General features: G+C 42.6%; 1 protein-coding gene across 1 annotated transcript; it reads right to left on the bottom strand.

Annotated features, from left to right (window-relative positions):
- Positions 1–1681: 1681 nt before the first annotated feature.
- scarf2 (scavenger receptor class F, member 2) lies at positions 1682–24883 on the bottom strand. Its single transcript, XM_047592151.1, has 11 exons — positions 24102–24883; positions 21666–21724; positions 21447–21548; positions 19875–20394; positions 19165–19383; positions 18865–18993; positions 17942–18045; positions 16097–16211; positions 15694–15791; positions 7089–7244; positions 1682–5371 (listed from the first exon to the last, which is right to left on the bottom strand). Exons 1-11 carry the CDS (start codon positions 24209–24211, stop codon positions 4140–4142), a joined length of 2844 nt encoding a protein of 947 aa, XP_047448107.1. The 5' UTR covers positions 24212–24883; the 3' UTR covers positions 1682–4139.
- Positions 24884–26235: the final 1352 nt, after the last annotated feature.

Below are 26235 nucleotides of genomic sequence, written 5' to 3'. Positions count from 1 at the left end.
CAGTTGTTGTATTTACTGTTTCTCCCACCTCAGCCACTGGAGATTTCGACTCCTTCAGAGTGGTCGTAGGTGTCGTTGATGGATTCCCTCACCACTCCTCTTCCTGTCCAGTTTGTGAATGCCATACTCCTTCCATTTCTTAACGTTGGATTTAACTGAACTCCGTGGGATGTCCATTGAGCTAGCCCTCTCCTGACTTACACTTTTCAATGATATTTTCTCCGAGCTGCTTCGAATGTTCTTTTGACTTCATGTTTTAATTGTAGTAGAATGTTTTTATTGACCCCTGCACAGCTTGTAAACACTGTGATGATTTTTGAGGGGCGTGGCTTAGTTGGAGGCGAAACATCTCTAACACTATAGCATGTAAACGTCGATTAGCATATTTCAACGGACTGTTTTGGCAAGAATGGATGAGGAAAACACATATTTTAAAGAATATACTAATACACTCCCCGAGGCCGTGTTATTTTAAAAAGTTGACTCTGTCTGATGGGACTAGATTTACCGACTCCTGCAATCTCACTCATTGAATGGACGATTTGACCCACTGAAACACACAACTAGCATTAGTGGTTAGCATTAGCATGAATATGTAACAAGAAATCCCCCATATTATGATTAACTTTTATTCTATGTTTAAAAAAACAACAATATGACATTTTGGTTGAAAGTGACAGTGTTCGCCTCCAGCCAACACTGTGACATCACAGTGACGTTGGTTATGAAGGGATCTATACTACAATCACTTGACAGACATCTCATGCACTCAGGTGATCTTCATTTCATTAAGTGTGACATCGCTGGCGTCCACTAGCCGACCTCTGCAGAATTTGGTCAATCACTTTAAAGGGGGTGAATATTTGTGAAAATACTTATTTTCCACTATTTAATTCTTTTACATTAGTTTCACTTCGACATGAAAGAAGTTTTTTTTTTTTTTTTTTTTTATGTTGATCATGATGAAAACATCCAAACATGGAGAATACTTTTTATAGGCATTGTATCTGCTCTGTGAAACACATTCATAGCCCTGAGCACTTTGAAATGGATTATACATGTTTAACACTTTTTAAAAATAACAGACAAAGCTGCTCCGCTCCAGCTCCCCATCACATGACCTACACCCACCCATCCATCCATCCATCCTCCCTCTTTGCCTTGTGGCCCAGTTTTGTCGATATCCCTCTTACACCCTCAGAAAGAGGACACATATGCGGCGCGTGATTGACTTCTAAGCACAGAGTTGCCACTGTTTTTACCCATGAAAGGAGCTCTTGTCCCCCTCCCATATCCTGAAGGAGCCAAATCAACAGTCCCCCCCCCACCTCCATCCACGACGAGCCGATGTGACCGAATGACTCTGCAGGAGACTCGTCTCACGGGACTCGGCGCCTCAGCAGCCCAGACTCACAGGAAAGGGTCAAATATCAATCAGCGCTCTAATGAATGTCCTTACAGAATGCTTCCCATTACTCATTATACGGTTTTCACATTATTATTTTTCTATTTGCACTGGAATGAAACACTTTGAATGGACGGTGTGAGAGCAAACAGGAGAAGCAAACTTATACTAAAGGGTATAAACTATGTGGACTCATTGAGGATGTTTTCTTTCTAACGTTGTGGCAGGACTATAGCTACATGTATTGCTTTTTTTTTATTATTCCAAAGACGTTAATGAGGAAACACCACTTTAATAGCCGTACACAAATGGAAATCAAAGTTGCTTTAAACAAACCACAAAAAGACAAAATATACCTTACAGGTGGTAATGGCTTTGCAGCTTTTTTAGGCCCTTCTTTAACAAAACAGGCGCGGGCCAGTCGGATCAAAATAGCCACTTTGTAATTACACAATATTATGGTTTTAAGTATATGCAATGGTTTCAACAGTGGTATTATAGTAGTATTGTACAATCTTTCTGTATGAGTTAGTTAAGGGAGGCAGTAATAACAAATGGGGAGGGGGACGAGAAGGTTACAGTTTTCCTCTGCAGCGATTAATGCCATATAATTACACCCTGTGTCATGCAGTTAAGTGTTACACTAACAATAACATCAACAGAGGACAATTACAAAGCCAATGTAAACTTTACAAGAGGAAGGTACTCATACGGCAGGTCTGCTTTAGAGCAACACAAGCAAACATAAAAAAAAAAAAGCAAATACACCATGAAAGCCAGTTCATTGACACCAAGGAAAAACAGAAGAACCTTAAAAAGGTCATATAAGCACAGCTTACAAAGATAATAAAAAGTACACAATGTATACAAGTAAAAACGATGAAAAATAATCAAAGAAATGTGTTGTACCTTGATATTAACACACCGAGACACTGTTTTTCAAATTAATGTCAAATATTCTTCAGTCCAAAAACAATGGCACATCGACACAACATCCTACTTACTTTAAACTCTGATCTGTTTATAGCTGAAATAAAGAAAAAAAAAAGTTTTCTTCCTGAAAGAATTAAAAGATCAAGACTCCAACATGTCGACTCTTAGTAGCGGGGAAGTCACACCAGAACATTTACTCATTTTTTTCCTGACAAACTGAATTAGTCCAGTTTAAGTATCCAACTCCACCAACCTTTTTTTTTTTTCTTTTTTTTTTTTTGGTTTGCTTTATTTTAGACTTTGGAAAATAGCAATAAGCAAACATAGCTGCTTTAGCTTAAACTGATCCACAGTTGAGGCACATGTTAACTCCAGGGGCACGGTACCATTTAGCTGTACAGTCTTGCCCCAAAAACAATGAAAAAACACCTTTTATACTTGAGCATGAATCTGCTAGCTTAACATAATAAGATCCTCGAGGGATAAAACATCTCTGACAGGGTTTTACTATTATTATTACTTTCTCTTTTTCTCATGCTACCCTGGCGGCGTAAGCGCACTTATGTGAAAATAGCTCAAATGGTGACACAGACCTAATTTCTGAAAGAGTGCAGAGACAAATGGCAGATTCCTTCTTCCTTCTGATCTATATCTATTCTCGCTAAAGTATCCGTTTGCCTCTGGTTTACAAGGAGGATCTTGTCCTGCAGCACGCTTTTGTTGAACACAGAGAATGAAACGCTGTGTGTTGCTGTATCACAGAGAAGGTACGTGAATAAAGTGAATTATAAGTGTGACGTAAAGCGGGGGACATAGGATAGCCCGGGGTTTCATTTTTGGTTTAGTGGTTTAGCTGACTGAAGGAAATCTACAGTAAGAGCACATTCTGGTGGCGTGGTGTTAGCAGAAATATGGAAGATTTTAAAGCAGCCCTTTTTCGAGATCAGAGAGTTTACTTGGAAGTTAACAAACCACATTTAACTGAGCGGGGCAAAAGAAAGCCAAATAAAACTATATAAAAACTGCAAAAAAACGCTATATGTCTGTGTGAAATGGAACCAAGTGACGATGATCAACGTGGAAACAAAGGTGAAAGTGAAAGGCAATTAAGGCCGAAGTGCAGAATAAATTATGTACCCCAGGAAGTCTAATTTAGTTCACTGAAAAGCACTCCTCCAGATCTGAATGAGAGAAAAGTGTGTAGAGCTCTTAGCTACCAACATTCAAGTAGACTATCATCTGCATAGAATAACATAATCTTGTGATTAAGAACGTGGATGTAGAAATGTATTTCTCCAAGTTGTTCCATCCAAATGGGATATGAACAAACAGAAACGTAGCTTGTAATCTTAGTACCTTTCGTACCTGTGGAGAGCACACGTTAAAAAAAAAAAAAAAGCTATTTTTTTTTCCGACACCATCGGGGTAACTTACAGTTATGTAACCACAAAAGCAATCCATATATAAATATAGTGGTGGAGATACTGCAGAGGAATAGAGATGAATTAACTTTGGATAATTTCTTTGCACCACTGTTCTCACAGTTGTGTCTGGCTTAGCCACAGGTTGTGGTGTGAGGTTGTCCATAGATACATAAAAAAAAATGATTCTTGTCCTGTAATATAATAATGTATAGAGGTTATTATGACACACCTCACCAGTATGATTCCGGTCTAAGTCTTTTTTCCATCTGGATTAAGGCTGCAACACTCACACAGAAAAACTGAAAAACTCTCCTTCCAAACAACTTTTTAGTCTTTTGGTAATCTATCAACTTTGTGCAATATGTCATTCAAAATACTTATTTGACTACTTGTGGTGGCATAATGGCTGTCTTTTGCTGGGGTGTTTTACTTTCAGGTGTATCCAAAGCGCCCTCCTTGCCTTTCTTCCTGGGCGGCTTTTTAATGGGGGTCTTCTTTGGTATAGGATCCAGCGGGTCCCCTGCTCTGGAGCCGTTCAAGTCCTGCTTCTCCGGGCTCTTAGCGTCAGGGGCCCCCGTGTCGGTGGTGGCGACGGGTGCCACCATCTTCTGGAGGCTGCTGGTGGTAGGCAGCAGGGGCTTGGTGGAGCCCTGCTGGCCCAGTCCACTGGAGGCGGTCCTCTTAGCTTTCTGCGGAGGAGTGGGCTTCTCGCGGTGTCCCTTGGGCGTGGAGAGGCCGTTGGTCTTTGTCAGTCCCGTCCCCTCGTTCCTGTTGATGCTTTGGGTTTTCTCCTTGAGCTGAGCGGCCAGCAGCGTGGCGGCTTCCGAGTTCATGTGAGGGTGGATGACCTTCGGGCTCTTGGGCGGCTCCTTAGGGGCCTGCTTCGGACTGTCAACGCTCTTCTTCTCGGACGACGAGCTGTGGAAGCCGCTGATCTTCTTCAAGGCATTCTGAACAACACCGTTAATGTGTTCCATGTGACTGGGACTGCTGTGCTCATCCCCAGACTTCTTACCTCGCAGAGGCTTGTGTTTGCTGGGGGAGCCATTGGAATCGACCTCTTTCTCGTCCTGTTTCTTCTGTTGCTCGCGACTCTTCTCCTTCATTTTGTGACGCTCTTCACTCTTGGAGGAGCCATCACTGGAGCTCCTCTTCTTGTCCTTGGATCCCACGAGTGCCTTAAGCCCCCCCTGCTGCTCTGGCTGGGGAGACCCTGTGGTGTTTCCATGTATCCATGACACCTTGGGCTTTGTGGAGGGGTCTGGTGGGCGTGGTTTGGGCTTGCCGGGTGAAGGAGGGGGCTTTCCGTTGCGCTTGGCCTCTGGCGTAGGGGTGCCATCTCTGTCCTTGCCACTGCCCTCGTCCTCTTTAGACTGCTTGGAGAGGCGGGCGATGCGGGCGTACAGCGCCCCAGTGTTGGACTCGTAGCCACTGGTGGAGCCTTCGCTGTCGGAGGACTTGAGCTGGGGCTGCTCGCCGCCTTCTGATTTGGCGACACTTGTATCTTTCAGGGAGGTGTACTCCCCTGCATCATCCTCATTAGAGACGGCTTCTGGTTTCTCCGCTGTTAGACTGGGACTCTGCTTCTCCTTGCTTTCATTTATAGATTCTGTTGGGACATCAACAGCAACAGTGTTAGTCAGATTCTAAAGTAAAAACACTTTGGGATTAACTCGATCATTACTTTCAGGCTGCTGTTACAGTATGTCTTAGCATTTCTGCAGCAACAACCAATGCAAAATAAAAACATGGTGTAACGTGGTGCTGATAGAGACCAGGTGTCCAAAAACATCTTTGTTTCCTCTGTAAGGAACACTTCTATTGTGTTCAGGCAAATCTGACCGATTTTAAAATTTTCTCTTTTAATAAAATGGAGTTAATTTCATCTGTCTGTCATGAGATTCGATTATTTTGTCCACACAGGGCTTCAGAACACATAAAATAAATTTGGATTTTTTTTGTTAAATTTTGTGTGTTTTATTCAACGCGGTCAAAAATGACTGGTCATTAGAAATGAATGGGTAAGACCACAACTAGTGTATAATATTCAAACACAAACACACTCCTTTCCCACATCCCAACAGCTCTGGTATATAAAGATTTTTAGGGTCTAACAGTTCATTCCCGGTCAAATGCGACTGGAAACATTATGTTTGATTATAAATCCACAATAATACAAAGAGTTTCACTTAATGATGTGTTACAGTGTTTAATGTGGTCATATTTTAATTGTGGTTGTGATGTGGTCAAGTTTTCAAGATTTGGGCCTTTGTCTGACCGGGAACACAAAAAAAATTTATTTTGTGCAACTATTTAAAAACATTAAATGGTTTCACAACATTGGTAAGAATTGAAATAAAGTATAATATGTTTCATCTAATAACTTTTTGTGGTCAAAATAATATCTATATTATCCATGTAATGTTTTGTTTTTCCTAATAAAACGAGTTGTATGAGCTAAAGTAAATTGGGTGTTAGCCAAAACTAACACAATAGGAGGGTTAAATATGTTTTATTCTTCTGTTGCTTTATTGTCACACACTTAAGCCTTAGAAATAGTTGTCTGGACTTTAGTTTTTTGCTTATTTTGTTTATAAAAAAAAGTTCGAAAATATCCTGTGTGTAAGTGCTTTTGCCTGTTTTAACAGAACTTCCAATATCTGGCAGGTATTTACAATTTAGGGATTTTATTATAGGAGTATGATAAGCTTCCGATAGATTTAATTACGGTAATCCAAATGACACATTAGGTTTTAAAGGGTTAAAGGCTGTTGTCTTCACCACTTAATATGTTATACACACATCCGAGGTGGACTGACTCGAATACAAATGAGCCTATCTGTGCAGCTTTAATTAAAAAAAAAAACAAACAAAAAAATAATTTTTAACACATTATTTTAGCCTGGGGCTTTTAACTCAGAATCTGTCAATATCTTTGAACTTAACCAAACTAAAAAAAATCCACACAAATAAAGCCCAATCTGCAGACTCACACTTCCAGAATAGAAACTGGCGGAACGGGTGTTTTCCACCAATCCTCGAGGAGTGACTCACTGTTTGGATCCGGGCCATGTGCTGACTTGACCGTTCCATTTCCTGTTTATACTCTCCTTGTTCTCAAAGGAAAACCTGGACCTAGATGGTACATGATTAAAAGCCAAATTTCTCCGTAATGAGATTTGCAGAAGTGTGTGACTCACTGCGGAGACTGGCTTTCTTTTTTAGCTTATCTGCGTGTGTGTATTTTGTTCCAAAGACAAATTTGTGGATCTATGCCCGCCTTTTCCAGATAACAAATCTGTTTATTTCTTCATATGATGATTCACCTTCATGAGGAAGAGAGTAAAGTGGCCCCTCGTCTCCGCTCTCAAAGGAAGAGAAGGACTCTTGGGACGACCAGGAGGAGGTGGAGGGCTGCTCGGCCACAGAGGGGGGCTCGATGAAGCTGCAGTTGAAGGTGTTCTCTGGGTCGTGGTGGGCTACTGAGAACAGAAAACAAATAGAGAAGCCAAAAGGTCAGTCAGAGGTTTTTGTACTGTGTTACTAGAACAACAGTCTGTTCTCACTCAGTTTCACAGCGGAGTTGCAGAAAGCGTCGGTTTAAGTGAGTCTGTGGAAAAGCTTCTTTTTTTTTTTTTTTTTGTAATTGGTTTTACATGTGAGCTTACAGAGGCTCCGACATTATGGGTTTTTTCGGAGCGAATGTTGATATTTTAATGTAGCTCTCGAGTGTCTTCACGTAACGACGGTCGAAGATAAACACTCGCAGCTGAAGAGATTCGCTCGGAGCAAGTGAGAAGAAGAAATTCAAACCATGTGAGAAATTCTCAATCGGGACCAAGACCATTAAATTGTCCGACGTGCGGGTGATCAGTGCATGAGAAGCATACCGTCTGTAGACCGGCTTACTCCTTTAAAACACACGAAGCTGTAATAAATTAGATTATCTCATTAAGTGCAGGATAATATCTGATATCCTAACAAAGGGTTGAAAAGCAGAACGAGCCATAAATATGTTCTTTCTGTCGTCATCTTCCACCGAATCCTCTCCCTCAGTATCTAGGTCAAGTCATGTTTCTTCTCTCTCGTCGTCTCCCCCTCCTTTGCCCTCTCTGTTCTATCTTCCTTCCTCCCCGTCAGACGCTGCGCTGCAGCATTTCGCTGACCCTTCAGTCTCAGGGACAGCTGTGGTTTTCAGAGGAACACTCGGGGGTTAATCTTCCCATCTGGCACGAACAGGGCCGCTCTGGCATAAACTGTGCAGGGCGTCGACTCGACATGATCAGCCACATCAGATGCTGCTGTTTACATGCCCGATGACACCAGGGTCCATCCGTTTTGTTTAGACCTCGGATAAACCCTCTATGGAAGGATTCCTTCCACTGTACCAGGTCTGCGGCCAGGAACAAATCGTAGCTCCTTAGCTGTTGTTGTCAGACCATAACTTAAAAGATGTGCCACTGAGCTGCAGATGGAGTCCTGCAGACTTGTGGAAACAGCTTTAGATGAAAACGTATTTACTATAGTTCTTAGCTGTAAACTCTCACTCTCACTGAACCCTGCAGTGTTACAGTTTAAGATGAAGCACCTTCTAAATAACGCCGACAAACAACACATTTGAATTTAGTCTTCTGAGGTTCTTCTCAACCATAAAGTGTAAACCATCACAAACTAGTCAGATGTTGCTCCTCTTTGTTCCCACGCTCACACCCATATGTGACCTTCTGTTGCTTTCAACTTTTTTCCCAAAGAACCACCAAATATAGTCGGCTGTGGCTCAATAAGGGGGAGGCCACTCGGTCCCCTGCACACGGACCACATGCCTTGGTGTCCTGGAGCAAGACAATGAACCTGAAGCTGCTGGCAGCGCTTGGCACTCGCGTCACTGTCATCGTGACTGTGAAGTGTCTTGAGTAACAACAGCTGGAAAAGCGCTGTATACACTACCAGCCAAAAGTTTGGACACACTATCTCATTGACTAGCGTAAATACAAGTCACCATTCACCAAATATAGTCACATATGTGTTGTTCCGTTCAAACTCCTGTATTTGATTTACTTATTTAGATTTTAATTGGAAGTGACAGCGCTACACGTGTACACCGATCAGGTACGACATCAAAACCACTGACGGGAGAAGTGAGCAACATTTAAACCATCTTGTGGCGATTAAGTGTTCTGCTGGGAAACGTTTGGACCTGGCATTCATTCATTCATTCATTCATTCATGTGGATGTTATTTAGACATGTAACACCCACCTAGACCAGACCAGACACCCAAACCACACGGCAATGACACTCCTTGATGGCAGCAGGATTCAGTCTGACACATGCACAAAAATGCTTTAGGAACATCTCAAAAAAACATGTTGACCTGGCCTCCAAATACACTACACCCCAAACTGATCAAGCATCAGGCCCCCACTAACAACATCCTGTTTCCAGTCACCACAAGACCCCCCCCCTCAGAAGGCCCACATCTATTCTCTGATGAGTCACAACTGTTTTGGAGGCACAAAGGAGACCTGAACAATATTAGGAAGACGGTCATAATGTTATGCCGGATCGGTGTACTTTGTTTTGTTACACTGTAACAAGAAAATGATTGACAATTCTGCCAAAACAAGTACTTAAGCCTCTGAAACCACATGCAAGTAAGCCCATGTCCAGATGTGTGTAAAACGGATAAAATGGTCCAAAAAAATAACAAATAAGTAAAAATAAGTGTTTCAAAATGAAGAGGGGACTTCCATCCAAAGGCATTTTGCTCGCGGTTATTTCAGGATATCCTGCTCTCTAGAATAATACCAGCCTGCTCTCCATATGTGTTGTTAACATAGGTCTGGTGTGGCAAACAGAAAGTACTGTATGGATGACACGACACCACTGTTTTGATTGGATCTGCTGAACCGATTAAATGAGGTGGAACATAATAAAGGAATAACATAATAAGATGTACGTCAATAAGACGCCGTATATGTTGCCTCTACACTGTGCAGCAGCAGGCCGACAGCCAGAGACACTGAGGGACCAGGAATGCAGAGCAGCTAACCTATGCAAAGACTTCAGTCGCGTTCGTCAACAAGCTAACACATGGGCATTTTGCTTAGATTAGTTGCGCGCAGTGATGAACAACTGCTGCCCTTGAAACGCTGCGTCCTCCAGACTGTGGGTCTAGTGGGGCCGATTGCTCTTTGCAGCAGACACCAATGTTGATCCCTCCCTACATGGAGGCCAACGCACAACAGGGCATTATTGACCCGTCCCAGCTGCAGAGCTCCACCGCCGCAGTTGCTCAGCGTATGAGCTGCAGACTTTAAATGTCTCGCTTAGCTCTGGCTCGTCTAAGTTTATTATGACTTGGGAATAATAAGAAGAATGAATGTTTCGCTCTGAAATTTGGCCTGTCTGGTTCACGAGCTTGCACGCTAAAACATAAATGATACAATGAGCATGTAGATTAGGGTTGTCCAAACTACGGCCTGTGAGTCAACTGCGGCCCGTGGTTCATTTTTAATGTGTCGACAACAAATTTTTATACATAGATAATAAATAGATATATTTAATATATCAGTCCCCAGATAGGGTACATGTATTAAATGGTTATCAGAATCAGAATTACTTTGATCCCGGGGGAAATTACTTTTTAAAACCAGATACTACACGGGCCGAAAAGGCCAAGAAGCTATGGGCTGTAATACTTGACTGTGTTCTCAGTCATCCAGGTCATGGTATATTTCCACAAAGTGTTTAAGAAAGGCAAATGGACTTTGTAAGAAGACGTTTCATCCGAGTTGCTTCTTCAGCACTAGGTGACTGGTGGGAAGTCAGAACTAGTTAACGCTAATGGCTAAATACTTACTGAGCAGGAACTGTTTGTCCCTATTAAATGACGATCTAATGAACCACTGCCAGGTAGAGGCTCCAGCTTCAAAGTGTTCCCAGCCGTCTCCTGGAACTGAAGAAGCTACTCGGATGAAACGTCTTCTCAAAAAACTCTTGCAAGTCCAGTTCCTTAACCCTTTTTTGGATATACTTGACTTATTTCCTTTTAACAGTAGGTGAAGCTACTGTCACAAACACATTAATTTAAAGCTGATTCTCTTGAAGCAGTTTCATTTATCAGGCATAATTCACCTACTTTAATTCTGTTACCCTTAATACACAGAAGATGAGGTGATGAACACCACCGGAGTGGCCCTGTCCTCCGTATATTCTCCTGCATGCATTGCTCCTATCTCCTATCTCAGCCAACTTTCTCTGGATAAATCAAGAAGAACAAAGCAGGTGGTGCTGGTCTGCAAAACCAGAGGATGCAACGAGTGCCGGAGAGACGCGGATGTGCAGGGCGTGGAGTAAATATGCTTAGAATGGAATGCTAAACAAGCAGACGGCTTCAGGTTTGCCAAGAGGGGATTAGGTGACAATGTGTCCGTGAAGCTATTTCTACGAGTGTAACTACGCTGGCAGCAAATGTCGTCCTCTTTCCTGTATTTCTTCCCCCTGATCCCCTACCTCCCCCCCGTTCCCTTTTTTCATTTTCCCTTGCCACATCTGTTGCCACTGACCCTGGTGTGGATAAATCACAGTTCAGACACTAGCTGGGGTAAATTTGACCACTTCCTGTTTCCAGCCCCATCGGGCCCCCTCTGGAATGTGTGTGTGTGTACGGGACTGTGCAGCTCCAGTCCGAGTTAGTTAGAGTTTCTAAATGTTGGCAGACCGCGGATCTGTGGGTAGCTCGACACAAAGCAGAGTGGCAAAAAGTTTTCGTAGAAGAACAAACCAGGAAGAAGAAGAGGAGGAACATCGGCCGTTTGCCATAAGTTTTAGTTCGACGCATAAAAACCCTAATTTACTGTCTGAAAATGTTGACTATAAAAGAGTAGCTTTACATTCACGTTCATGAAACATAAAACAGTAAAACCGTAGTCCGACATCAGAACAACAAAGACAGCTCTGTCCCTATGTCGTATTTTAAAGTGATGCCTGAGGAAGACACATTCTAGCTTAAATAATCAGCTGGATAACCAAAGAGGCACATGCTTCATCGCTTCAACACACCTCTTCTTCTTCTTCTTCTAATGACCTCTTTTAAAGCGTAAAATAGCAAATTTTCCTCCATGTGAACTGTTTCTTAAGCTGACCTCTAATTGCTTGCCAAAAAAAACAGCAAATCCTCAGAGATGCGACAACAAAGAAATGTTTCGCTTGTTTTTTTGTAGGGGAGCAATTCATTTTCAATTCCTGCAAATGTGATCTCGATGTCAACGCATTTATACTTCTTCTGCATGTACTGTCGCGTTGAAGAGTCATCACAAATACAGTGATGTAACAGTGATCTAACTTCAAACTTTCCCTTTGTTCCTCAAGCCAAAGCAAGTAGAGCTCCCCCTGGTGTCTGGCTGCCGTATAGGTCATAAGCTCCACCTCCATGTTAGTGGTTGTGACTTGAACTAAACTAAAACACTAAAATACACATCAAACTTATTTTCCAAGGATAGTTTCTGTCATTTTAAGTAGTTAATATATTGTTGATGCATGTCTCATTTTTTGGATAAGTTTCGTTTTAGTTTAAGTTATTTGACGTTATATGGTTATTTGACTGCCACCCGGGGCCACGCCCCCTAAGAGGCAAAAGCTTAAATGTATCAGTATATATAGCGAGACTGGGAAAATGTGCATCATCAGATTGATTTAAGGAAGGTTGGACTCGACCACGATCCATAGAAACTAGCAAATAACAAATGGTCCACGAACATTGACATGTGGCCAGAAAGGTTTATATATTTATATATTTATATTTATATGGACCTGATTTCAACACCAGGAAAGTAGTAAACATATACTAAAGTATGACCTTTTGGTACTTTATACAACACAGCTCCAAACGAAAAGTGGATTAGCCTGAGTTTCAGTTAGTTTTAGTTCATTTCAGTTCTGATAAATGTAGCTAAATTAAAGATGCTAACGCTAAGAGCTTTACTGAGAAGTAACGTTAGCCATATAATACTGTAGCATTAAAAGGATGATGATTAGTGATCACAAATATTCAGTTTCTTGTTTTATTGTTATTTATTGTTGGAACTGAAATACCAACAGATTTGAAAAGTAGTCGGATATATGTGTAGTAAAGATATCTTAGACTACTTTTCGAATCTGTTGGAACAGTCAATCGCAACAACCTCTCTTCACTTTTTAAAATTAATTTTACAATTTAGACACTGTTAAAGCCTATGATTCAAACTAATGCTGCTAATCCCCATGCTCAACTGTCACTGGTAGCCGCTCAGTGGCCGTAACCACGGAGACTTCGCTTGCTGTTACATCACGTCCATACCCGTTATAGAAACAGAATGTGGCATAATGGCGACTACCAGTTGCCATGCCAACCATGTGGCTCCACAAAGACCGTGCTGATCAGACTCAGGCGCCAAAGTCGCACGATGGCGCCGCCGTGAATCCGTGGGAAAATAGCGTCAGTTTGAGCAATGCAAGGAAGTGGGGAGACATTGTCCATATTTATATACAATCTATGTTCCCTTCATACAAGTTCAAGGTTTCTTCCTGTTAAAGGGAGTTTTTCCCTGCTACCGTCACTTTAATGCTTGCTCTGGGGGTCCCAGGCTCTGGCTTCTGTAAGGGGACAATTGAAATTGGCATCGGCGCTTTATGAAATTAATTGAAATCACAGGGGACAACTACAACTTATATATTTATATTCTAAAACAATGTTTCAACCCCTAAAAACAAAAAACCCTGACGATAGGCCGCGTGCGATGGGATTTACCAGACCAGTTCATCTCCTGTCTACGCACTGAGGTCACAGACAGATCTGTCACACACCACGAGACCTCCACATGGACCCGCCGAGCTGCAGCGTCCGCCCCAAACAGTGCAGCCTTTGATAAGGCGTCACTCACCACCACCAGACGGGCCCTCCAACAACCAGTGACCTTCTTTTTTTTTTTTTTAAAGAACACAGCCTCCTTCTTAGCACAAGAAGCATTTTCTCGAGGAGGAAGATGATGGAAAATTGTAAAGAAAATGGGAAGAAAAAAGAAGCCCAAGTTTGGGGTTGTAATAATATGAACACATGGCATTTGAGAGTGCCAAGAATAATAATGGGCTCTAAAACCGGCGCATTCCTTTTAAATGAAACCCCACACTCGCCTGGCAGCCACCATACACTTTTCAACCCTATTCATCATCTATGCAGCAGACTAAGGTAGCACTGAGGGAAAATGCTCCCACCGACAGCCACTCACGGCTGTCATTGTCTCCGCAAAATAAAACTGAAAACATTTAAAAACACTGACAGCCACTTGGTTTGTGCATTTTTTTTTTGTTGTTTTTGTATTGTGCAAGTTTGGCTTTGAAATCTGGAAACAATATCTGGAAAAAACGATTATTATTTGAGTTTTAAGTTTAAATCAAAAACAACAAAAAAAAATTGACACAAAGAAACCTATTTCATTCTCCAAAAAAGAGAGTTGACATTAGACTGAAGGCTCATAGACGGCATCACCTACGCAGGTACCATATGCACATAGCCAACGCCGGTGCCATTTATACTTGTGTGTGTGTACTCGTCAGTCTGGCTTGATCTGTAAAAACATCACTCAAATGCGATGCTGTGTCTTTTTTGCGAGCTGGATTCATTTTTGTTTCTACCTCCTGCTTCACTTTCAACAATGGCGACTGAACCAAAATGTTTCTATTTCTGAACCTCCTCGGTTAACCTTTCCTCAGAGTGTTCCATCTTTATAGATTCCTTCACGGTTTGTAAACAATGTGGCGTTTTATGAGGGGCGGAGCTTAACTGGAGGCAAAACATCTCAAACACTGTAGCCTGTAAACACCGGTTAGCATATTTCAACGGACTGCTCTGGCAAGAATGGACGAGGAAAACGCATATTTTAGAGAATATACTAATACACTCACTCCCTGGGACCATGAGTGTTGTTTTAAAAAGTTGTCTTTGACTGATGGACTATATTCACCCCTACACTCTCTCTCACAGGATGGACGATTTGACCAAAGGAGGACACAGAGGGGACGAAGTCTGGTCTGTCTTTATCAAGTGAAGCCTCTCCAACAAAGATGTTACAAGAAGTAAGAGGAACCACTGTGGAGGGTAACGTAGTAAATGCAACTTCTGCTTGGACACCAACGAAACATACAGCTAACGTTGTGTTAGCTTGCATTTAGCATTAGCATTAGTATGTAACAAGAATCCCCTAAATAAGAATAAATTTAACATAATTTGAGTCACGATTTATTCTGACCCATAACGTTATCCAGGCTGAAACTGATGATGCATATTAATCTAACCTGATATGAAGTTAGTGCGTTGTTGATTGTCTCACTTCAATCCTTTCTTTTAATCGCCAAAGCCAAACCAAAGTTGTCTATGATTGGCAGTGGCTGGTACATGATAAAACTTCAAGTTAGTGTTTCTGATTTTTCAGTTCTGGCCCCAAAAAATACAGCAAGACGACATTTTCATGGTTGACAGTGACTGTGTTCGCCTCAAACTTCCCTCTGTTCTGCCTCCAGTGAACATCGTGACATCACAGGGACCAATTTAAAAACTGGAGAAGCAGAAACTACAAAAAACTTTCCATTCATCCACTTTCCATGAATCAAATACCAGTTGCTTTCTGATTTAGTTCAATTCTGTTTTTAACAGACAAATTAATTCATTAAGCATTTTTGTTTTGGCTTTTTGAAATAAAAAACTGAAACATATTTTCTTTCTATTCTTTGACTTCTATATCATCAGAATCTGAGTATCATTAACGTCCAGTGTCTGTTGATACAGACACAGAAAGATGAAAACTTTAGCAGACTGGGAAGCACCAAAAGAAAGATTACATAAAATACTACAGCTTCTCTGCGGCGGGATATGAGAAATAGTTTTGGGACTTACCGACTACTTTGGGCAGTTTCTGTCGCCTCAGTGGAATACGGGGGAGTTTAGTGCTGATTCGGCTGAATCGTCCACACAGGATCCGCTTGGCTTTTTTGCTGTTGGTAGAGTTGTATTGGTTAGGACTGAAAAAGGGATGACGCCATGGAAATCCAAATGAATCATTTAAAAGAGGCATGTTAAAACCTGGCTCTCTGCCTCTTTTGAGGCCTCAGCGGCCGCTCGCATTTCCCTTCGCACCGTAGTGTCAATATATAAAAAGATTTAGAATTTAAAATGCATTTATTCATCAAGCAGCCTGGTACCTAGTGAGAGGGTGTAAGAAAGAAAACACGGCCGTGTGTTTTGATAACCGAGCCTCTGGCTAAAAAACCTTGAACTGTCAGCAACTCCCGTCACTCACTTGTGGTCGTCTTTGTGTCGACAGAGGCAGCAGCAGCACAACAGCGAGAGGAGGACGATCAGTAAAGACGAGACCAGGATCCCAGCTGCAATCACACCCATCCGCTGGTTGGGCTCTGAAAGACAAAATGCAGCAGCGGAGTTCTGGGTGTGCCACATCAGTGCAGGGGAAGCTCTGGGTGCCAGTTTCAACAAAAACCTCTATCTGTAAAAAAAAAAAAGGAAACTCATACTGTAGGGCTGGACGGTTCACCGGTTCAAACTGAACTCTGGTATTATTTTAATATACCATCATACCAGTGTATTTGATCACACAGCGAGAAGATGGAAAGGTCCGAAAAATGAAGTGACAGAAGGAGATTTGTGCCAAAAAAAGGTGCTGTGTCGGTTGTAAGGATTTTGTAGGGTGACCAGGCGTCTCCGATTTCTGGGGACAGTCCCCGTTTTGGATGACCTGTCCCCCGACTAAAGCTGTCCCCGAAAATTTCCCCCATTTTTTAGCTTTTTAGGAATGAGGAAAAAATTATTACGTTAGCCAGTAACACTACTGCTGATTTTACATTCATGCAGTTTAAATATGAATAAATATGTCAAAATAAATGAAATCATAATACTCCCTGTTTCTCCACTTTATCTTGATTACATTTATTTATTTGTTTACTACCAGTGTGGGATTATTCTACATTTACTCATCATTATGGTAAAATAGTCCACCCTTAGTAAATCTACTGCATTAATTCCTCTCTCAACCAGTAGAAATAAAATAAAAAACTATACCGTCCAGCCCCAGTATATTGCTATAATTTCCTATAGAACTACACTAAAGTTACACATGTATAATCTTCTAATGTGACAGCGCCTCTGAAGAAGTTAGGACAAGATAAAGTAAGAGATAATTCACGATTACACTTACTAAGACGTGAGACTACTTAGCCTTTTAACGTTCATTTCCTGCAATCAACTTCCTCCTCTCACCCTGGTTTTTACTGCGTTGCCCTTTCACATAAATCATCCGTGATTTATTAGCACCCCTCCCTCTTACAGTGGGATACACCCCGAATATAATAACCCTTGTGTTGTGTAAGTATGGACACCATTTGGCACTTGGGAGCTCAGATGAGAACCAGAAGATAATGAAACTATCGGTTAAAAAAAAAAAAAAAAAAAAAAAAAAAAAATGACCCTTGGGTCTTTACCCTGTCCCATAAGTCTGAGATGGATTAGATCTGGTCTGGGTTTGGTGTCATTTGAAAGGGGAGGGAGGGGGGGGCGATAGAAGTGACAAGGTCTTGACAGACCTGCCACCACCCATCGTGTCCACCGGCCAAAAACCCTTTGCTATCTCTGTGCCATGAACAGTGATATTCTCCATGGCTTCCTCCCATATTCTCTTTAAAAATGATTATTTCTCTCTACTCTATTCTACTCCATTCCACTCTCTCTTTTTCTTTCATTTTCTCCATCCCCCTGTATTTCTCTGGCTGGACAGGAACAGAGCCAACAAACACAGCCGTAAAAAAAAAAAAAAAAAGGACACGGGTCGAGGTCTGGAAACGCCATCAAGGCCCACGAAGTCTCCCACTACACACACTGACCAGAGTGGACGTGTTTGTTGGCGCTCGGCGTGCGCGGCCAAGTGTTAGACACTTAATACACAGGCATCTGAATTCTGGGTAAACAGTTTGAAGGGTTTGAATTCTTTCCGTGTTTACAGTACGCAAGAGTAAGAAATATCTGTTTTGTCTCAGCAAAGAAACAAAAAGTACGTTATTAGGAAAAACACTAGTTTCAGAGCGACCACAAGAAAATGCGGTGGCTCTTAAACGAAACACAGAGCTGCTCTTACGGAGGTAGCAGGCACCAGACACGGGGTCGCAGTTCTTGTCGTGGCAGGAGCACGTCTGGTTGCAGTTGACTCCGAACTGGCCAGGTTGACAGGTCATATTGCAGCTTGTGCACAGAGAGGAGACAAAAACAACATCTGTTTAATGTTCATTCCAAGTGACAGATGTGACGGAAAAGGGGAGGAAGGGGAGTTGCTCTTTGTTTGGAGCATTTTCTTTTTGGGAGTTTGCGAATATTTCACCTTTCTAGTTCTGAGCTTTTATTTGGTCCGAGTTGGTCTGATTTCTCAAAGATATTTGGAATCGGTAGACGTATAAAAACTAAGCATCATCTTTGAACAGGAAGTAGTAGCTTTTGAAAAAAATTCATGTCCTCACATGTGGACACTGGGATTATTTCATTATTTATATTATAATGAAGTCACCCAGTGTATGACAAAATATAACACTGTTCATTTTAACACCTGAACATGGCTGAGCAAAGACAGAACAATGAAGTCCCAACGTCCTCAAACGAGTACATGCTATTTAGCAGCGTTGTAGCTCGTTGCTGTTGATAAAACCTGTTAAATTTGCCTGTCACATCAAACTAGAAACGTTAATAAGAATAAATAAATACGTTTTAACTGTAAAATTCAATGACTTTTCCTGGGTCTTGTGGTGACTGGAAACAGAATGTTGTTAGTGAGGTGGATCATCCCACAGATACTTGATCAGTTTGGGATCTAGTGAATTTGGAGGCCAGGTCAACACCTTGTGATGTTCATGTTTTTTGAGTTGTTCCTAAAGTGTTTTGTGTCTTGGTCCGGTCTTTGTTGGTGCTACATGTCTAAGTAAGATCAGTTTCCCTGCAGAACATTGAATTGTCACAAGATGGTCAATGCTATTCGTGCAATAACTTTTAGTTTTGTGTCTTGTGACTTACTATGTGCCATGAAAGCCCGGGTCACACAGACACTCTCCGGTGACAACGTGACAGATTCCGTAGAAACAGTGGCTGCAGTTGTTCTCGCAGTTCTCGCCATACGTGCCGTTGGGGCAGCGCACCTCGCACCTATCACACACAGAAGGAATGCCGTGATTACTGTCTTTCTCAAGCTTTGAACTTGTGAGTCAGTGTGGAAAATGTTGTTATGGTAGCTAGTACTTAAATACGCGGCCATTGTGTGTCTCTACAGGTATAATAGGCCGACTACCAGTCCGTGTTTGTTCGCCTGTGTCTCACCTGTCCCCAATCCAGCCGGGGTTACAATGAGAGCACTTGCCATGAATGGGGTCACAGTGATGGCCGTCTTTACAGGTGGGACACACTTCCTGGCAGTTTTCGCCAAAGAAGCCCTTGGAGCAGAGCTGATCGCACCGAGTTCCGTTCCAGCCTCGGTCGCAGGTGACGCAGCGGCCCTCCGTCACCTTACACGGCTGCTGGCCTTTGCAGTGCCCACACCTGGCGGAAGGCGAGGAAAACGGAAACGGCGTTCACGCATGAAATTCTTAATGTATAGAAACCTTTTAATAATACGATGAAAGCATCTGCAGTGGTATGCTACAAATTGTTGCCCTAATGATCATTTAAAGAGGGAGATAAACAGCCCTGAGCTCTGGCAACTGCGTCGTGTGAGAACGGAATCAGATCGGAATGTAAAGCACTTAACCAGAATTGCTTTGACATGTTGGCTAACGATTATGGGATAATGTGAATACCAACTCCCAAATCTCACGTTATCATGGCTCCATTAAGTAACATGTTCACATAGATATTCTAAGAGGTATCAGCTGCAGCCTATATCAAATCTTATTTCCTATCAAAACCACACTATAATATGGATCAGACAAGGAAACTGAGCATTAGGGATCTGTAAAACTGCATATTTCCTGCACCTTTGAAATGCTACATTTACTCTCTGCCAGGGTTTTTTTTTTTTTTCTTCCTCTTACCTGTTCCTGCAGTTTTGTCCATAGAATCCAGCTGGACACGGCTCCCTGCAGAACTTCCCACGGTACCCCGGCGTGCAAGTGCACGAGCCGTCGGCCTGGTTGCACTTGCCGTGGATGCACTGGCAGTACCGTTCGCACCGCGGGCCCCACAGCCTCTCCCTGCACTGGCAGCGCCCCGTGAACTGGTCGCACGGTGAGTTGTTGCAGTTGCACTGGATGGCGCAGTTCCTCCCCGTCCAGCCGGGATTGCACAGGCACCGGCCCGACATCGCGTCGCAGACGGAGTTGATGCTGCAGTAGCAGTTGTTGTTGCACTGGGGACCCCAGAAGCCGGGGTGACACGTGCATTTCCCCGTGTCTTGGTCACACTTGCCCTTTTGGCAAAGACATGCGTTCTCGCAGTTGGGTCCCCAGCGATTGTAGTTGCAGGTACATTCGCCGGTCAAGTCGTCGCACTGGCCGTTGGGGTGGCAGTTACATTTCCCCTTGCAGTCGGGGCCCCAGAACTGGGCAGGGCATTCTAGTAAAAGACAGAGTTATCAACACATTGAAATCAAGCACATCAGTGCTTTGAGCCGCATGGTTTTATCAGCGTACGACCACCTGCTAACATCGTTTTTGAGTTTCACACGTTAGCTCGGTAACATTTGCTAATTGGGATTCACCATTAAAAACAACAAACTGCTGATGGACATATCATTTGTTACAATTATTAACACACAAGAGATAATTAGATGAATAATAGCAATAATAACCCCAATTAATCCTGAAGGGAATGTGAAACCCAGCATGAAATCAACCGTTGTTGAGACATTTTACTTTAAACCACAGGTCTTCAGACGGTGAACCGTGGAGGTACGCGCAAAATCCTTAGTTGATTAGACATTTTTATACATTTTTTTTGGCCACCCTACTGTTGTTGTTTGAAATATTGTGTGTGCATTATTTGAATAGCTTAATAATGAATGCAGAATTATAATAATGATGTAGGCTGAGTTTAATATAGGACACATATAGTAGGTTAGGGGGCTTCTACTTAATCTCTCCATCAGTTTAGGTCCTTGGCCTGAAAAATGTTGCTCTAAACCATCAAGGAAATGACGCAGTCTCCGATTTGGTTTGGTGAGTCATAAATCTATCTTGGCAAAAGGTTCTCCAAAACAGTGATGACTCATCAGAGAATGGACGTGGGCCTTGTTGTCCTGTGGGGCCTAGTAACACAGTGTTATTAGAGGAAGTTGTTAGGTCCTATGGGTAGAGGGGAGGGGCCTCTGTGGATCATCCCACAGATACTTGATCAGTTTGGGATCTAGTGAAGTTGAAGGCCAGGTCAACACCTTGTGCTGTTCTTCATGATTTTTTTTTTTTTTTTTAGTTGTTCCTAAAGCGTTTGTATGTGTGTCTGTGTGTGTGTCAGGCTGCAGCCATTAAGGAGTGTCATTGCTATAGGGTGGAGGTGTCTGGTTTGGTCAAGGTGGGTGCTACGTGTCTACGCATCATCTCCTGTCAGTGGTTTTAATGTTGTGGCTGATCAAAAACGTAGAAATGCTGATTAAAAATAAAAGTCCTTACTAGTGTCACAGCTAGCTCCGAAGTATCCATGACGACAGCGACATTCATTGGGCCTGACACACACCTCGTTTTCCTTGCAGGTGAAGTTGCCCTCACACAGAGCTACACAGAAGAAAAACACAAAAAGGGGGAATAGGCCACATTATTCAGCTGGACTGCACAATGGGCCGTACGACACATACCGATAAATGGCAGCACTTTGCACGATGCATTACGTACGTGTCGGGCATTCATCCTCTAGCTTCCCCCATCCACTGCAGCACACTGATCCAGATGACCTGCAGGAAAAACATGAAAAAACAGTTATGAGATTCAGCATGAGAGGGGAAAGATGAAGCACTTAACTGAAATTCAGTAAAACAAACACATATCAAAGCAGCAGCATCCACACCCAGCTCATGCCTCTTTGATCTGGCTTCTCATTGATGTGGCTGGTGCCAAACTCTGCAAAACGTACGCGAAGGGATTGTGCATGACGCATATGTTTAGCACATTGTTGTATAATTATCTCAGCATGGGTCATTCCAGTCTGCGCCGAAAAGCCTTTAACTCCTGAATCTGTGCAGCTGATCGGGTTCTGCAGCTTTCCCCCAGAGTTTGGGGACGGAGCGTGAATATGCAAAGACGATATTTTGCAGACGTGTTTTCAGGCCTGACAGGAAAGGATGGATGCGTCTCCTCTTCCTCCCACGCCCGTGACCTCCGAGGGGCCCCTGCAACAAGTCAGCTTCCCCTCACTCGTTTGAAGCTGCCAGTTACTGCGAAGGGAGCCGCTCCATTTTTTATTCCCCCTAAAACAGGCACGTGCAGCAGATCATCACGATGACCTCGGTGTTCTATGACTTGTTATGAAAGAACGAAGACGATTTTTAACAGATTTCGGCAGCGTGTTTAACTTTTAACTGCTGCGCTGCTCCAGATTCTAACAAAATCCAATCAGCGCACACATGAGGTTGACTGCTGCCGACCTTTAACACAAAGTCAGTCCGTGTCAGCGCCCGGGAAGATGGATCACATTCACTGGTTTCTGTCAATCTGATGCCGAGACTCTTAGCTGCAGCCATGTGTGACATTCTGCGAATAACTGCTCCTCCGCTGACTCCAAAACACACGTTCTGCATGCGTCACATGGCTCACAGCTTTTTTATTATTTGAATTTTTTTTTTTTTTTGCTCCCAAACATTTGTAGGAACATTTTAATGTAGAAAACAATGAGCGCTGAAAGCACCAAACGGTCGAATAAGGACGTGTCGCCTTCCCACCGAGATTCAGCAGCTGATTTCGTAAGGACACATATTGGAAACGCTGACTGGTGACGATAAATGGTGAACTACTTCCCTCTATTCATGTGACTCATGTGAGTGAGAGAAGAACAAAAACATTAAATTAAAAATGGAGAATTCACTGCGATGAATACTGAATACTGAATACTGAATACTGCGAGGAGGGCAAAATGTCAAACTTGTAGAACGTTGGAGGTCAGAACTAAAAATATCACATTAAAAAAAACTTCACAAAGACCTAAATATTGCACTTTGAGAGGGTGAAACGGGACATGTTGGTGCAGGATGTCTGCTTTTAAAGAGAAGCTCCTGATATGGTGCTGCACAGGAAAACGCAGTGTGTGGCTTCTCAGATAAGCTAGTTTAAATTTACCGCACAATGACATTCACTCTCTTTTAAACCTTCACGCTCTCTCTTCATCCTTCCCAGAACGAAAGGTTACACAGAGAAGAAGAAGAAGAAGAAAAAAAGATACATCAATAAACTGAAACATATTGGAAACTTGTCCGTGGGCAACTCTTTCTCCGGCCTACCGCAGTTTCAAAATTCACAGACATCTGTCCAACGAGCTTGGATGCTGCAGTCAGCAATTGTGGACTTGGATGCTGTTCTTTTACACCAGTAACCAGACACAGGCTCATTTAGTGAGCGTAACCTTTGAGGGGAGGCCGTCTGGAAGTGTGGATTCCTAGAAAATAACGGCCCTGCTTTCAGTGTGACTGTTTGTTAAACTTTACGAAAACTTCCTCAAACTAAACAGCGTAAAAGTTAATTATCAAGACTGATGTGTAATAATAAAGAAAAGGAAGGGTGCCACGACTGCTGGAAGGATCGATGAGAGCGCCCCCTACACACCAATGCAAACACTAGTTCCAGATGTACACATCTGTAGAACTGCTTTCTTCAATGGACTCCTCCTCCTCCTGCTGCTGCTGCTACAGCGGACAGGGTTTTATGTAGAAAAGAAATGTCTCATCGTGAAGAAATATATCCAAAAAAAGTCTTACTAACATCTGATTTGAGAATAAATAAAGTTAAATGCCTGAAGGGAGTTGATGTTTTCACAAATACGAGGCCACTTTTTCACTTAAGTGAGATCCGCTATGTGTGCACAAGGCCAACGCCACAAAAAAAACATTAAAAAAAGTGAATTTTATGATGTTTTCATTGTCTCGTGGTCAGTTTTCATACTTTCTTTCCTTTAAAGTAACTGGATGAACGCAGTGACGCCCGCGTTTCTCCTTAAACTACATGAGAGAAAGTTGCAGACAAACGTGAGCACGGGGGGAAAAAGTTGCAAACAAGCAGCTCTGCGCGAACAACCTGTGGAATAAATCCTCTCTCCTCTCGCCTTTCGCGGCTGGTTCTTACCCGGATGCTTTACACACATTCTTGCCTTTCGGGTTGAGTTTTTGGCTGAAACCGAAGCAAAAGAAAAGACAAGCCACCGCAACAATAGCAAAAGAGTTCTTCACTTCCATCGTACAAGCAGCAGCATCCTTCTAGACGCCGTTTTCACTCCCGCATGTCCCCCCCTCTCCACGATGAGTGACGACGGTGGGTTATTCTTCTCTTTACTTTACGCACTCCGACTTGTTTCGCGCATAATCCAGACGCATTGGCAGGAATGGGCTATTAAATCCTCGTTCTTATGGTGTTTTAAAAAGTCTTGCCACCACCTACGCCATCGAGAACCTCAACAACCCAAACTGCACAACGGGGGGAGAAGAAAAAAGTCATAAAGCCAAACTTGCAAATAATCACAATATTCTTGCTGAAGGTTGTTCTTCGCTTTTTTTTTTTTTTTTTTTTTTTATTCCATGGAAGTATCTTTGGGAGGCCAAAATAAAAGCCAATGGCTCCACAATGAATTACGCACGACTAATGCCAAAATATGTTTCCTCAGAACGTCGTGGAAGCCGTGGATGATGAATAATATTTACACAGGAAAAAGAAAAGGAAAGAGGGAAAAAGTAGATTATCTCCGTTTCGCTTGTTCCTCCCCGAGGAGAAGCGCTTAATCCGTAACTCTGGTCCTCTGTTGCGCTCTCAGGAGTGGCAGGAGGGAAATTCCTGATTTGTTACTCTATCTTTGGCTTTGTGCGCCATGCGTGCGCCACCAAATTTACATAGGCCTGTGTGTGTGTGCAGCGGGGTCCGCTTTAATGGCCGGCTTCACGCAGTGGGCTGAGTCTGGATGATTGGATGAGGTCAATGTAATTACACGGACAGAATAAATATATAAACTCCCACTTAATGCTAAAATGTACAATCATTTCACCGCTATTATCACTGACAGTTACACAACTGGATCCTTTTAGATTCATTAGTCCACACGCGACCAGAACCTTGCACGTTTACATGGTGTGTGATGTTTGGAATAGTAACTTATATGAAAATGTATTAGTGAATAGTTTTTAATAGGTGGATATTAAGTGTATGTGCGTGTCTTTTTGTAGAGACTGGAGGAGGGGAAAGGTGGATGGGGGGAGAGGGGGCAGTAGCTCAAACACATATGTGACAACAGCGCCCCCATCTGTTAAGAAGAGCGAAGTGACGCTGACATATGACACCTGGCTGCTTTCAACCCTGAAGGTTTTAGATGTATCGCGGTTTCTGTTACTTACACAGTCCACATATTAACATAATTCATTCAGTTAATTTTATATACATGTTGCATCGTGTTTGGTCTATTTATGTAGGCTATGAATTGATTATATACCTTAAATATATATTTATTTATGTATTTATTTATTTATTTATTGATGATGAATCTGGACCACACCTATCTATCTATCTATCTATCTATCTATCTATCTATCTATCTATCTATCTATCTACTGAATCATAATGAAGAAACTTAAAAAAGATTATGTTGTGTTACTCATTTGCACTGTTATGCATGAAATTAATTTTTACCAGGTTGGGTCCCACAATGATTTTAAACATTAATCATGCATAAGATCATTTGTCTAGTAAATTGTAATCCTACTGAATAGCAGTCAATGTGGTGAGGTTCCTCTTCCCTGTAGGAAAAGTTCCTGATATCAGGAATGGATGTCGGATGGTAAATGGTAGAACAGTCCTCCTGGAAAACAGCTTCACAGAGAAATATTACTGGAATAAGTAATCTGGTGTATGGTGTGCCACCACCTGCCACTGAAGCCTTTTTAAAGGAGGTGGGGTCTGCGGAGAGCACGCGTCATCGATGAGGAAGCCTCTCACTCCTCCAGCCGACTGTTTGCCCTCCTGCCCTCTGGGAGGCAATTTAGGATCCTCTGGTCCAGAACCACAAGGCTCAGGAACACTTTCTTTCATGCAGCTGCTTCCCTGCTGAACTCAGCTCCCCGGTGGCACCTCGTGTATATGACTGTCTGTGTACGACCCTCCTATACTGTCTCTTCAGTATCAGCCACAACATTAAAACCACGGACACGAGAAGTGAATAACGTTTAAACCGTCTTGTGACGATTCAATGTTCTGATGGGAAACTTTTGGACCTGTC

This window comes from Mugil cephalus, chromosome 8, assembly GCF_022458985.1.
Source record: "Mugil cephalus isolate CIBA_MC_2020 chromosome 8, CIBA_Mcephalus_1.1, whole genome shotgun sequence".
Classification (NCBI taxonomy): domain Eukaryota; kingdom Metazoa; phylum Chordata; class Actinopteri; order Mugiliformes; family Mugilidae; genus Mugil; species Mugil cephalus.
The sequence above is the reverse complement of the archived record's forward strand: the minus strand, read 5'-3'. Positions and strand labels throughout refer to the sequence as shown.

What these genes read in the sequence shown, in the direction of transcription:
- scarf2 (XM_047592151.1), bottom strand. Translation starts at nt 24,211, where the DNA reads ATGGAAGTGAAGAACTCTTTTGCTATTGTTGCGGTGGCTTGTCTTTTC. An exon ending in CGACACAAAGACGACCACAA is followed by an intron (nt 15,792 to 16,096) that starts GTGAGTGACGGG and finishes CTCTACCAACAG; the next exon opens with CAAAAAAGCCAAGCGGATCC. An exon ending in TTACTCTCTTCCTCATGAAG is followed by an intron (nt 5,372 to 7,088) that starts GTGAATCATCAT and finishes ATGTCCCAACAG; the next exon opens with AATCTATAAATGAAAGCAAG.